The sequence below is a fragment of the Chionomys nivalis genome, chromosome 8 (assembly GCF_950005125.1).
Source record: "Chionomys nivalis chromosome 8, mChiNiv1.1, whole genome shotgun sequence".
In the NCBI taxonomy this organism is placed as follows: domain Eukaryota; kingdom Metazoa; phylum Chordata; class Mammalia; order Rodentia; family Cricetidae; genus Chionomys; species Chionomys nivalis.
In genome coordinates this window covers 20,655,560-20,669,411 of record NC_080093.1, presented here as the reverse complement: position 1 = coordinate 20,669,411, position 13,852 = coordinate 20,655,560, and the positions used below count along the sequence as shown (strand labels likewise).

General features: G+C 35.1%; 1 protein-coding gene across 4 annotated transcripts in view; it reads left to right on the top strand.

Annotated features, from left to right (window-relative positions):
• Positions 1 to 777: 777 nt before the first annotated feature.
• The window catches only part of LOC130879166 (cytochrome P450 2C26-like), a 30,261-nt gene continuing 17,186 nt past the window's right edge, over positions 778 to 13,852 (top strand). Inside the window, exons 1-5 of one of the 4 annotated variants that reach the window (XM_057777341.1) lie at positions 778 to 945; positions 2,641 to 2,803; positions 2,982 to 3,131; positions 7,831 to 7,991; positions 9,486 to 9,662. In XM_057777341.1, coding sequence (XP_057633324.1) covers positions 778 to 945; positions 2,641 to 2,803; positions 2,982 to 3,131; positions 7,831 to 7,991; positions 9,486 to 9,662 — 819 coding nt within the window. Of the gene's footprint in view, positions 946 to 2,640; positions 2,804 to 2,981; positions 3,133 to 7,830; positions 7,992 to 9,485; positions 9,663 to 13,852 lie in introns of all 4 variants that reach the window. The other 3 variants (XM_057777342.1, XM_057777343.1, XM_057777344.1) reach the window with 3 other exon arrangements.

Genomic DNA, 13,852 nt, shown 5'->3' with positions numbered 1-13,852 from the left:
GATTGTCTCTATGTAAGGCTCCCAGCAGTGAGATCAGGACCTGTCCCTGATGTTTAGCTGACTTTTGAAAGCATGGTCCCCATGGAGGATTACCTAGCCCAACCTTGATGCAAATGGAGGAGCTAGGTCCTGCCTCATCCTGATGTGCCATGCTTTATTCCAGCCTGTGGGGTTCTGCCCCTTTCTAAAGAGAGAAAGGGGAGGAGTGGAAGGGAATCAAGTAGATGGAAAGCAGGGGGAGGCTGGGAGAAGAGGAGGGAAGGGAAAACTGTGTTTGGTATGTAAAATAAGTGAAAAAACACTGTATACAAAATAAATAAATCTTATTTTAAAAACTAAGAAAACAAAAGAGGACACACAGTAGAAAGATAACAAGGAAATGCAAATATGGACACTTTTGGATGAAGAAAATGAAACTGTAAAATGACAAAATTATTCTATAATTTCAGAATAAAATATTCTAAAAATTAACTATTTTCAATTAAAGACAGAATTTCAAAATATCAATTTCATTGTTCATATTTATCACCAATATTTCATCATAACTCTGTAAAAATAGGTGAAAATCACTAAGAGGCACCCTAAAAAGGACAAGGTGAAATAACTGTTCATTTTTAATTTTTGTTATCACAGAGACAGAGTCTACTCTGAAGAGAGCTCAAACAGTGCCTAGTTAGTTTCTCAATGATGCTCCAAAGTACAAGAGGTCAGTTCTATGGCTGCATTATAAAACCTCTGTACTACATGATCACACTTGTGCCTGTGGGAAGGCTAACCATGGATCTAGTAATGGTCTTTGTGCTCATTCTGACATGTCTGCTTCTCTTCTCACATTGGAAACAAAGTTCTATGCGAGGGAAGCTACCTCCTGGACCTACTCCTCTGCCAATTATTGGGAACATCCACCAGATAGATGCAAAAAATGTTCACCAAGCCTTTACCAATGTGAGTACACTTCATGCTTGTCTGGCACTTTGTAAAGAGAGATACAAGTTTTGCTGCTTTCAGAGAAACTCTAGTACTAGAGAAAATATTTTTTAAATGGGTGTAAAGTGAAAAACAGTAAAGTTGTTTTTGTCTTTTCTGAGACTTGCCTGTAGTACTGCAGTTGGAAATAAACAAGATTTCAGGTTACAGAATATTAAGGACACTAATTTTATAATATAATCACAGAATTAAAAGTTTTATCTACTTTTTCAAATCCTTCTTTCATAAACATTTTCTATTATTTTACTGATGGTGAAAGCTGAGGTATTATAGTGAGATTTTGTGATCTAACAAATAAATATTGCCTAAAGAACAAAGTGCAGAACTAATTTCATGTATTTGTTCATTAAATTAGAATTAATTAAAGATATGTGCAGTGGTGGCACATAACTTTAATTCCAGGACTTAGAAGACAAAGGCAGACAGACCTCTGTCAGTTCAAAGCCACCCTGGGCTACACTATACTGGTCCAGTCTCAAAGGAAACAGAGCCATGTGGTAGTGGCTCACACCTTTAAATCAAGTACCAGGGAGGTAGAGAAGGGAAGTGATATAGTTGGGCAGAGAGGGGACATAAGGCGGAGGAGACAAGAGCTTAGATGTGCTCTGAGCAGGCCTTCTGAGAATACAGTCTGAGCATTCATTCTGAGGATTCAGTCTGGAGATGCAGTTTGAGGTTCAAAAGACAGGGTCACCCCTTTGAATCTGAGGATTCTGCAGAGGTAAAAGTCCCTCTAGTGGCTGACTGCACTGCTTCTCTGATCTCTCAGCTTTCACCCCCTAATATCTGACTCTAGGTGTTTAATATTAAGACCAATTGGAATCAATATTACAATGAATATATATTTAAATGAGTCATAATTGTAGAGATACATTGTTCTTGGATTATTCATTCATGCCTTACTCTGTAGAATTAATTGGATCCTGATTAAAAGTAAAGCAATGGGCATGGGATCACACAGGAAAAGGACACCATAAACAGTGTGACTTAGCTTATACTGTGGTTTGCTGATCTCCTTTGATTCCATACAAAGCCTATGCCTGGGACTAAAAATAGTGAATGATGAGAATATTTTTTCTACAGGTGCTGTATATTGTGGTGCAGCTTCTGTGACACTTACTCTGCACTTTTGTAACAATAGATGAGGACTGAATTTGAACTCTTGTGGTGACCCAAGAGTTTAGATGTTTACCCTTCTTCACAGGTTTTGTAATTTTCAACAGAAAGTATTTCACAGTTGGGTCCACAGAAGTTATGTGACTATTGATTCAGTATGTAGCTAACATGAGAATGATCGGCATTATCCAAGAAAGGGATAAGCATAGTGTGGATTTGAAGGCTCTACTCCTTTGCATTAGAACCCAGGAAATGAGTGTGGAATTTTTACTTCAGGTACTTTGTAAAATATGACAAAGTGATCTGTTGAATATCATAGTAAGGTGGTTCTTTCTCTTTAGACTATAAGTGGCCTGGGATATTGCTTGGCACCCAGAAGGTCATTTATATGAAACAATCATCATATTGAAAGGTATATACAAAGTTCAAACTTAGTTTTTCTGCATAAAAATGTTTTACCACAGTTCTATTGCCAGTATGAAGAGGTCAACTACAGTGACAATTTTAGAATATTTGTGTTTTCTATTATCATTCCAGTTCTCTAAAATCTATGGCCCTGTGTTCACTCTGTATTTTGGCATGAAACCCGCAGTGGTGTTGTATGGCTATGAGACAATAAAAGAAGCTCTCATAGGTCATGGGGAGGAGTTTAGTGGAAGAGGAAGTGTCCCAATTTTTGATACGGTTTTGAAAGGCCTTGGTAAGTATGCATGTGCTTCTGTGTATACTGGGTAGTTATACATAGTGAGGTGGAGGGTGGAAAGCAGAGGTCATGTTTGCTCTTCAGGAATAAGTTTGGGACTCTAGGTCTGCGACCAGTCTGTTCCTTTATCTATCTCTCAGACATACTCCCTAGTCTTCTATTCCTATTTCTTTAGGCAATGCTTTTAGCAATGGAGATGCATGGAAAGAAACAAAGCACTTCTCACTCTTAACCCTGAGAAAACTGGGCATGGGGAAAAGAAGCATTGAGAACCAAATTCAAGAGGAAGCCCAGTTCCTTGTGGAGGAACTGAAGAAAACCAATGGTAGGTGCAGGTTTATAAGCTGACGTTTACATCATGTTTTATGTATATCTGCATCAGTCAATTTTTCCCATCCTATTCAAAGCATTGTTTTCTAAAGAGATGTCATGGGTACGGGTCTCATGTTAATTTTCTATAGCATTATGGAGCCATACATTCCACTCATCAAAAATAGGGTTTTCCTTTGCATATCATCTCACCACAATACAATTTCCAATAGCAATAGTTACTGATAAAACATAAGAACTCTAGCAAAGATTGAATTAGCTTTCTTTTCTTCACCTTCCTTTTCTACACTTTTCCTTTCTTTCTTGAATAGCAATGGTCTAGACTTCTTCTCTAAAGTGTCTCAGGGTCCTTCTTGTATTTTGTTTGTAGTGTTTGGCAACTGTGGTATGATGTAATAATTTCATTTCTCATATGAGTGTAGTAGAATTCTTTTTGATTAGTGTATCTCAGCTGTTTGCACGGTATCAAAATGATATTATTTCTTCTTGCATAACATTTAGTGGTTTGATTTCTGACCTTAATAAAACATGTTTCAACACTAATATTCAAAATAAATGTACATGTGGAAATAACTAAACTTAGTAATTTTACTTAAAAAGTTGGCACTGTTGGCTCTCTAGCATTTCCCTGTGTGTCTTCAGTCTTCACGTCATTTTCCCCTTTAAGTGTTTGCATTAGAAAAGTGATGGTTGTTTCTATGCCAACACTCAATGCTACTCCTGTTGCTTATGAATGAAGAATCTTATTATGTCTGCGCATCCCTAAGTGAATTTGTTTTAGCATTCTTGGAAAATATAATAAAAGACTTACTATCAGATTGCATATATGATTGACATACACACATACAATAACAATCTCAAAGTCTTACCTTCCATATGCTTTGCTTAAACAAAGCATTAGAGTACTGTATTATGTTAATTGTATGGTAAAATATCAGTAAGTTCTAAGAATTTCTTATGCTTACTAGTTCAACTTTATTAAATCAATTGCCCTTATTTGAGTATATATTAATTAGGATCAACTTCAATACAAACAATTTTTGTCTCTTGGTCACAGCAAATTCACCACTGAAAGGAATAAAAACAGAAATAATCATTTTCTCCTATCTATTTATTCTCTTCTGTGTGATCATAAAAATAATCCAGCCAAGTGTATGATATCACCCATAGGATGTTGACTCTTTCCACATCAGCAGAAATGAAGGAAGAGCATGAAAAGATAAGAACTCAGTTTAGGTTGATGGAGCATTTACTCATCCGATTTTTTTTCTTTTGTGCTAACTGTAGTTTGTGTCAACTTAACTAAAACAAATCAACACAGAACCTGATTACTCATTTTCTATACTTGTGAAATCAATCACATGATCTATGTACTATATACATTTTAGTCATTTCTGAATACACTATCTTGATACTTTCTCTAAAGTAGCAATGAAAATATCCACAACTGTCAGTTTGCCCAAATGTATTTAATGTGAAGTTTGGCCATAATAAATAATATTTCTTTATATTGTTGAAAATCTACTGGATTCTGGGATGAGACCATGGAGACAAGTTTCTAATGACAGATCATGAACTTTGTTTTAAGTCACACTGATTTTTTTCTCCTCCATTTTCTTCCATTTTTTCTACTTACCATTTAATTTTGCTTTTATCATACTTTCACTAGAGGTATTAACATGAAATAGTTCTTTTGTAAGCAGCAAAATTCACAGTTTTAATCATGAATATGTGCAAAGGAGAGTCTTCAATAGTTTTCTCGTGATTTTTGCATTACCTGTAATGGACTTTGCAGATACAGGCTCTGATACAATTTAATTATGTAAACAGATCATGTCATAATTAAAGTTGTTGCATTTACATTTTCTTCCCATAGATTGCTGATGTTCCCTGTTTTTCATTTTTTTCCTCCTAATTCTTTGATGTTTCTACATGATTCCACATATTCCACATTACTAGCACAATAGATTATTATTTTTGTTTTGCTTTGGGTTTTTTTTCTTGTTTGCTTATTGAAATAGGATTTCTCTGTGTAGAGCTGAATGGCCTGGAAGTAGATCTGTAGACAAGGCTTCCCTGGAACTCAGATTCACCCATGACTCACAGAATTATCCTCTCCAGTTTTCCAGGATTAGGCACTACTGACACACTTGGGAACATTGCTGAGATTGGCCCATAGGCTTCTCAGCCCTGCACACACAAGCTCAGAAAAACTGCCAATCCAGACAGATTTCAGGGACTCTTTTCCCTATCAATGATGAGCCCCAAGGGCTTATATCTTTATTTGAGAAAGGAGATGTTGAGTAGTCAATGGTACCTATTCTCAGAAAACACTTCACAGAAGCAAAAAGATTAAAATTTAGTGGTAAAAAATGTTTTCATGTAAGTAAGAAAGAACACTTGAAGTAAATTATGTCAGTCCTTGCTGCAGGAGCTGCAAGACCTTATTCTTTAGAAAAACAAAACATAACATAACAAATTACAATGAAAGAAACATTCACCTGTATGTTAAAACAACTGATATGCCAAAGTACCTATCGAAGTCAATCGCACTGTCTCAAACTTTTATTACAATAACTTGTCTCATTTGATTGCCAAGGATGAGGAATAAGACTAGAATCAAAAGAGTTGTAATCAACTCATTTATATCTCAATCAGTTATAATCAACATGGATAACATTTCAAAGGCCTCCAGTAGTTCCACCTAAATATTTTGTTTGTGACCTTGGAGCACAGACCCATTTTGATGTCAAGAATCACTACTATATTTTCAATGGCTCTTATAAGACAAATACGCTGCAAGACTTTTTGATAGATTCATAAAAGTTTTTATCTGTCCTGAGTGTGAGAATCTTGAAACAGATCTGAATGTCATGCCAAAGGAGCAAACAATAACTGATTCTTACAATGTCTGTGGGTATCAAATTGGTTTCATATACATCATAAATTCTGGACATTCATTATCAAAAATCCTTGTGAGAATGGTGACAGCAATTGAAGAAGGAAAAGAAAAGTTAAGAAGACAAGGATTTGACATATCATAAAGGAGATGTGTGATGCAGATCTTTAAGTGGTACAAATCTTTCCCAGAAGGATGGTAATAGACTCTAAAAATATATATTTCAAAAGGATTTGCCAAAGTGATTTGTGTTCAAATAGGATCAATAATAAAATTTTGAGGGATGTGGAGAAAGTATCTTCTCATGATAAAAGAAAAGATAACGTTGAACATATTTATGTGGTATATTTAAAAATGTAAGTATACCAAAGAATAAAATGGTGTTATCTGCCAAAAATGAGATGAAGACATTGATGTTGGTGCCACATAAATAAATGGATGCAACTTAACTTAAAAATGTACTGCCGGAAAACCTTTTTTATTATCAGCCAGCAGTGCACCATGTACATACAAGAGATAAAATGGTTTAATATCATGTTACAATTCATATGAAAATGCTATTATTGTGAATGGTCTGAGATTAAGCCCAATAAGATAGCTAGAGAGTCCTTATGTATTACTGAGTAATGGAAGTTTGCTCATTTGATAAATGTTTTAGAACACTAGTATTAGACTCATCAAACCTCATTTATATAGCTACCAAAATAAATAATTAATATTGGTCATTGTTCCATCTTTGGACTGTGAATAGTCTGTTAATGTAATTGGCTAATTTTTAGGATGTAGGGCCATTTATTGTAAGAACCTGGAACTTGGTAGATTTTCTGTTATACAAACTGCAGAATACAAACAAAAACTTTTTAGTGACCTTACCTATTAGGATACAGAATGCTCTTAAAGTGTCATCAGTGTCCTTCAGATGGGCAACTGCTAATTCCTGTCAGCCTAAGGCAGTCAGATGATCAAATGACAGTATGACATCCTCACGAGAAGTAAAAATGACCTGCTTATTTTAATACGAAATTTTTAGTCAGGGAGTTGTGACTTCTCAGTTGGTATACGGTCACCCCAAAGTAGGCTTTGTAACTGTGTTCATTGCACATTGGATGATGCAGGGTGATTATAAACCAACAAGCATTTTTCATGTGTTCTGTGGTTGCTTTGTTCTGAGAGTAAAGCTTTGATGTGTGGTTAAACATAAACTCTGATACTACTACTTAGGAAAATCCAGAAAAAGGAGCATTTACTCTCTAGCAGAAGTGAGTAGAGTTTTTCACATTTTAATCTCATAATAGAATTTTAGTATGTTTAGTCATACTGTATGTTGTGTATGGTATGCTTCCCCTTTACTCCATAGAATAGCTTACAATTTAATGCCTTTTACATTTATATGTAATAGCCTGTACTTCAGGTTTGGGTTAAGATCTTGCCAAAATAATTGTTACTGAGTACTATGTACTACACAATGCCCAATTGTCTTTTTTGAAGGGAAAACCAAAGTCAGAATTAAATAAGTAAATAAAAATCATTTTTCAGATAATAGCACGTTCTTGAGGTTAAACCAGCCAGTAAAATAGACGTGATCTCTTCTTATTTAACTAGTAAGTTTGAAGATTAACTAAAATGTAAGGTAAATATGATTGTGCATTATTCATCAGGTAAGTATATAGTGGTTAAGAATATTCAAAATTACAATTCCATTTAAAATGTTTAAATTACTTTCAGTAGTTAACAAAAGCAACATTTCTTCTTCATATATTTTAGTAACATTTGGCATTTGTTTCCAACTCTTCAGGCTCACCCTATGATCCCTCCTTCATCTTGGCCTGTGCTCCCTGCAATGTGATTTGCTCCATTATTTTCCAAAATCGTTTTGAGTATGAAGATCAAATTTTTGTTACCTTGATAGAAAAACTGAATGTGAACTCTAAGATTCTGAGCTCTCGCTGGGTGCAGGTAAAGCCAATATCCTTTCCTTATGAGAACACACTTACGGTCTTTCTTTCTTACATCTCAAATTCAATTTGGATCATGAAGGAGGAAGGTAACCAGCTGAGAAGGGCTAATGTATTATGGAAATAATTCTTGGAAGGGAGGTCTAAACCCATAAGTATACAAATAGCAAAAACTTAGATGCAGATGCCAACTAACTCAAGCCTGATTGTTTCTTATCCATGAATCTTCCTATTGATTACTACATAATTATTTCTTAAAATACTGCATTTGTTTATAGAAGAGTGATCTGTCATTCACTGTTGTACGGAGAGCAGGGCCCCTTGTTCTGTCTTGTCCAAGCTAGCTTACACCCTGAATAATTACCCAGAAAATGTATTCATTTAAACACTGCCTGACCCATTAGTTCTAGCCTCTCTTGACTAATTCTCACATCTTGATTTAACCCATTTCTAATAATCTGTATGTTACCATGAGGTCGTGGCTTACTGGGAAAGATTCACCATGTCTGACTCTAGCAACTCGATGGCAGCTCTCTCACTCTGCTTTTTTTCTCCCAGAATTCAGTTCTGTCTTCTCCACCCACATAAGTTTTGCCCCATCAAAAGGCCAAGGCAATTTCTTTATTCAACCAATGAAAGCAACACATAGACAGAAGGACCTCCTACACCAATTCAAAGGACCTTTTACTAATCAAATACTTTATCTTCTTTTCATTAAGCCAATTATGAACATATTACTAGGGAGCTTTAGTTCAGTATAGACATAAAATTCTCTGAAAGGAGGAAGAATATTAATGGCAAAGAAAGCCGTCAGTAAACACTGAGTATTACTGTAATTCAATGGGTGACTTGGGATTCTAGTTTACAGGGTGTCAGTAAAAATGGATAGATATATGTTTTAATGCTATGTGGACCATAAATATCCTCATAGAATTGTTCTAGTCTGAACTAAAATTTCTTGCTCTCTGCATACAAAATGATTGTTTGATCAAAGAGAAAACCCTAAGATATATGTTTTGCAATTAATTTTACCACACACCCATTTCTTTGAGCCAAACCCACCTCTAAAGAGTCATTGCATTTTGAAGATAATCAATAGATATTGAATCTGGGGCACTAGATTTTTCTGTAAATGTTACCCCCAAAATTTTAACTTCTATTGTCACATTGAAAGTGTGTGAGTGTTTAAATCACATGTATTTCAAAGTGTAAGACAGAATTTATTTGAGCCTTCAATGAGTTTATATGAACAAAATTTTTGTTAAGAGATATGGTGAATATGGAAATTATACTAAGATTATTAACTATTATGGGAGAAATTTCTTCTTCAAATCTCTCTATTAGAATAATGAATGTAAATAATGCAACTTCTTATGATGAATGTGAATCATTTCTCTACCTAGCAATTCAAATCATTCATATGACAGATTACTAATATATTTTACTTAGGTCAACACAGCGTCTATCTTTAGTAAATTCTTGCATTTCCTTGCAGCTTTGCAATATGTTCCCTGTTCTGATTGATTATTGTCCAGGGACCCATAATACATTTTATAAAAACTTGACTTCTATTCAGAGTTTCCTTTTGGCAAAAATAAAAGAACACGAGGAATCCTTGGATGCTACCAACCCTCGGGACTTTATTGATTATTTCCTAATTAAAGGACGGCAGGTAAAGTGTTAATATTCATTTATTCAATTATTAAATTGGTAAAGTATTTTATACTTCATTGAAGTGATGTTTAAAACCATTTCAGTATCATTTGAAAATCAGTTTAGTATTGTTTATGTGTGTGTAAGCCTGAAAAAATAGTTAAAATTGTTAACAAAAGCTCATTGACCCCGTTCTTTCATTTAAAACCAAAAAAAAAATTCAAAAAAATCTAGCATAGCAGAAAAACAACACAAAAAGCAAACAAAAGGAAACAAATTTCAATATAGTCATAAATCATAAACTTTTCTGTCTACTTTGAGCACCAATATGATCAATGACTGTGTTTTGATCACTTGCATATCATACAGATTAAAAGAGATCAGTAGACATTTGTACTGATCGACACCACATATGACTTCTAAAGGATGAATGATGTGTACCATGGGAAAGAGTAGGTGGATGAAAGAGTAAAGCTTTGAGTATAATTTCTCATGAGTTAATAAATTAATACCAGTGCGGTTAGAGATTGGCTTTGTTGTCAGGATTAACTGTTAGATATGTGTAATTTCAGAAAGTGTTTTTCCACAATTTATTTTGCACTCTTATTTAGAAAAAAAGTAATGATAAATATTCTGATGTTATGGGAGTCCTTTTTACTACCATTTTCTTGGTTTGTATATTTTATTATTGGTTCAGTGTCCGAAGTCTTTTTTATTGAATTATTATATCAGTATTTAAAATTCAGAATTGTGAATCCCTGAACTTTGCTACATGTTTCTGACAGAATGCTTTACCATTCTGAATCCTTTAAATTTCCACATGAATTTAAGATATGTTGTCAATATTTGTAAAGAGGCCAGTGGAAATTCACACAGAGACTGCACTTAAAATGTCAATCATCTAAGGGGACTGGGCAATTTAAAAAACAGAGATAATATTAACATATGTTGCCAGTCTCCAATTTGAAGCACTGACGATCTTCTAGTTTCAAAATGTTGTGTCATTCTACCAAACATACCAAGCCATTAACAATTTCTCTCCAAACTCCATGGCATTATTAGTAACTGTGAGTGTAATTTTTCTCTTTATGGATTTTCCTGTATCTCTCTGGCAGAGTATATTGTCATCTAAACCAGTTCTCAGTAGGGGGGGTTACTTTCTCTCTTCCTGCACATGCATAAAATCTTGGATGCTCCTAAAATTTCAGCTTGTTTCTGTACTGTGGTCACCTGTTACTGCAACCTTCATTCCCAAGCATGTGAACAACACACTCGATCGTCATTCTTTGTCTTTGCATTATTTCTACCTCTGACTCTTCTGAGTCAGAGACATGTGTGCATGTGTTTCTTGATGGCAGGTTTTCAGTTTCTTTGTGCATATCTCCAGCACAGAGTTTCTGATTCAAATTCATTTCATATTTATCTTTGGGGAGAACACACAAAATTTGTAACTAACAGTTTATGATTCACAGCTCCCAGAATCTTTGTTTTACTTTTAAGTTTTCTTTCATGTGTAAGGGATTTTTGCCTTTTTCCTTGCCTACACATTATCCTGTGTATATCTGGATATCAAAGTATTTTGCATCTTGATGTGTGTGCCAACACCACACTGCATTCATTGCTGTAGGTTTCCATTTTGAGGGTTCAGATCTTTCTCCATAGTTTCATTTGAATCTGTGGACTTGTTTTCCTATTTGATTTTTAGTACAGATAGAAGTGACTCATTAGATTACTTTGAGAAATAATACCTCCATTTTAAAGCTACTCCAAATTTCAACATTTGTGCATGAATTGATTTTCCACTTATTTATTTATTTTCAACTTCTTAGAGCCGAAAATGGTTCTAAGTGTGTCAATCTTTTATGCATTTAATTATGCAATACTAAATCTTTCCCAACAATTTAAATGTGATTACTTTTGATTTCATTTTAGTTCACTAATTTCTATAGTACAGGTCATACCTAAGTTTAATTTTTTACTTCAAATTGCACTGATGTAACATTAGATTTGGTAAATTTTTATTTTTCTATTTTTTTCATTAATTTATACCAACTACAGTTCCCCATCCCTTCCATCCTTCTGTTCCACCCCTTTTCCTTAACCCACACCATCCACTCCTCAGAAAGGGTAAGGCCTCCCATGGGGAGTCAACAAGGCCTGGCACATTCAGTTGAGGACTAAGCATCTCCCCAACAGCATCAAGTTTAAGAAAGACATCCCACCATTTGGAGTCAGCTACAGAAAGCCAGCTCATGCACTAGGCATAGATCCTGGTTCCATTGAAAGGGGTCCCACAGAAAAAAGGCTACGAAATTGTGACCCACATAAAGAGGGCCTAGTTCTGTCCCATGCAGGCTACCCAGCTGTTGGTCTAGAGTTCTTGACTTTCCACAATTTTGGGCCTGACCCCATTTTCTCATATAAACCTTCCTCCCTCTTTTTGACTGGACTCATAGCACATCCTGGTACTTGATGTGCTCTCTGCATCTGCTTCCATCAGTTACTGGAAGAAGTTTCTATAATGATTGTTAGGGCATTCACCATTCTGATTGCAAAGGAAGGTCAGTTCAGGCACCCTCTCCACTACTGCTATGGGTCATTTTCGTGGAATCCTTGGAATTTCCCTAGCATTAGGTTTCTCCAGAACCCCATGATTCCCTCTGTTGAGATATCTCTTTCATTTCTCTCTACTCCATCCTTCCCCCAACTTGAACATGAGGAATTTTTTCTTTTGTAACTTGTGATTTTTCTTTATATGACTTTGATGCAGTTACTATGGAGAGTAGCTAAATTTAGCATATGTATTTCCTGGAAATGAAACTGGGTGATTAGATATAGGGCAACAGAGGAACAGTAGAAGATATACAGTCGGCCTACCTGCTTCCTTTGCAGGACTTGTCTGTTTGTTAGCAGGAAGTGCTGTCTTGAATAAAGAAATAAGTAAGGAGACAGAGGCTAGGACGGGAGTCTGTGCGATCCATAGTAGGTCAGAGAAGAGAGTAGGCAATGCAGCAACAAGTATCCTGCTACAGTGCTGGAGAAAAGAATGAGAGCTTGAATATGGGAGAACAAAAGAGAAGAGAATATCTGCAAGCAGACTCCTTAGTTTTCTGGCAGGCAAAGCCTGAGGGGAACCTACTGCTGACCTGATGGACTTGGTTTCTGGGATAAAGTAATAACTGGGAAAGGCTAAAATCAATGGGATCAAAGTGGAGTCAGGGGAGGCTGCCACAGGTATTCTCCTACAGAGGCGAGGATGAAAGTAGAGTAGTGAACATGGAAGAACAGAAGAAAAAGAAAAGATATGTAAGGTATTTTATTAAGTATGTATTTCTCCTTAATACATTGCTGGGCATATTATTCTGGGTTGAGAACTGTCATTCAGAATCTGGAATACATCATTCTGGACCCCTCTGGTTTTAAATGTTTGTGTTAAAAACCCTGATGTAATTCTGAAAGCCCTGTCATAAGAGTAATTTTATTTTTCTCTCTTACAACTTTTAGTTGCTTTCTTTTCTGATTTTGTTATATGATAATTTTATGATATTTTGAATATATTCTCATGCCAGATCCTGTTCTTGTCTCTGTATTCCATATCTCTACACCTATTATACATAGATGTTAATATCCCACTCTAGTTTTTGGAAAATTTCTACCTAGATATTCTAAAGAATGTGATCTATGTGTGTTAGTCTTTTTCTATATACACTTTCTGAAGGTTGGGTTTCTTACCATTGCTCAAGTGCTCTCCTGATTTATCTTTACATATCTTCTTTATTATAGGCCTTTACAGAGTTATCTAACTCCTCTACTACTTTTTCTTCTTTATTTTTAACTGATCTAAAGAATGTCAGTGTTATTTTTAGTATGTTATTTAAATATAATATAATTACACCACTTCTTCCTGCCCTTTCCTTCTACCAACACCTACCATGCACCAAGCTTCCTTTGATATTCAAGATCCAATGCTCTTTAATGATTGTGGCTACATGTGTAAGTGCATAAGGATAAGTATATAAATTCAACAGTGTGATCACATTTAATATTGACCATCTGTATATTTTAGGATTGACCACTTAACATTGGATAACCTTTTCTGGTGCTCATCTCTCTTTCTCCAAGGATTTTAATTGCAACTCATCATCTAGTCTTGTCATCCCAAGTAACTCTTCTCAACAACATCATAATTCACTTGATGTTATAACTATT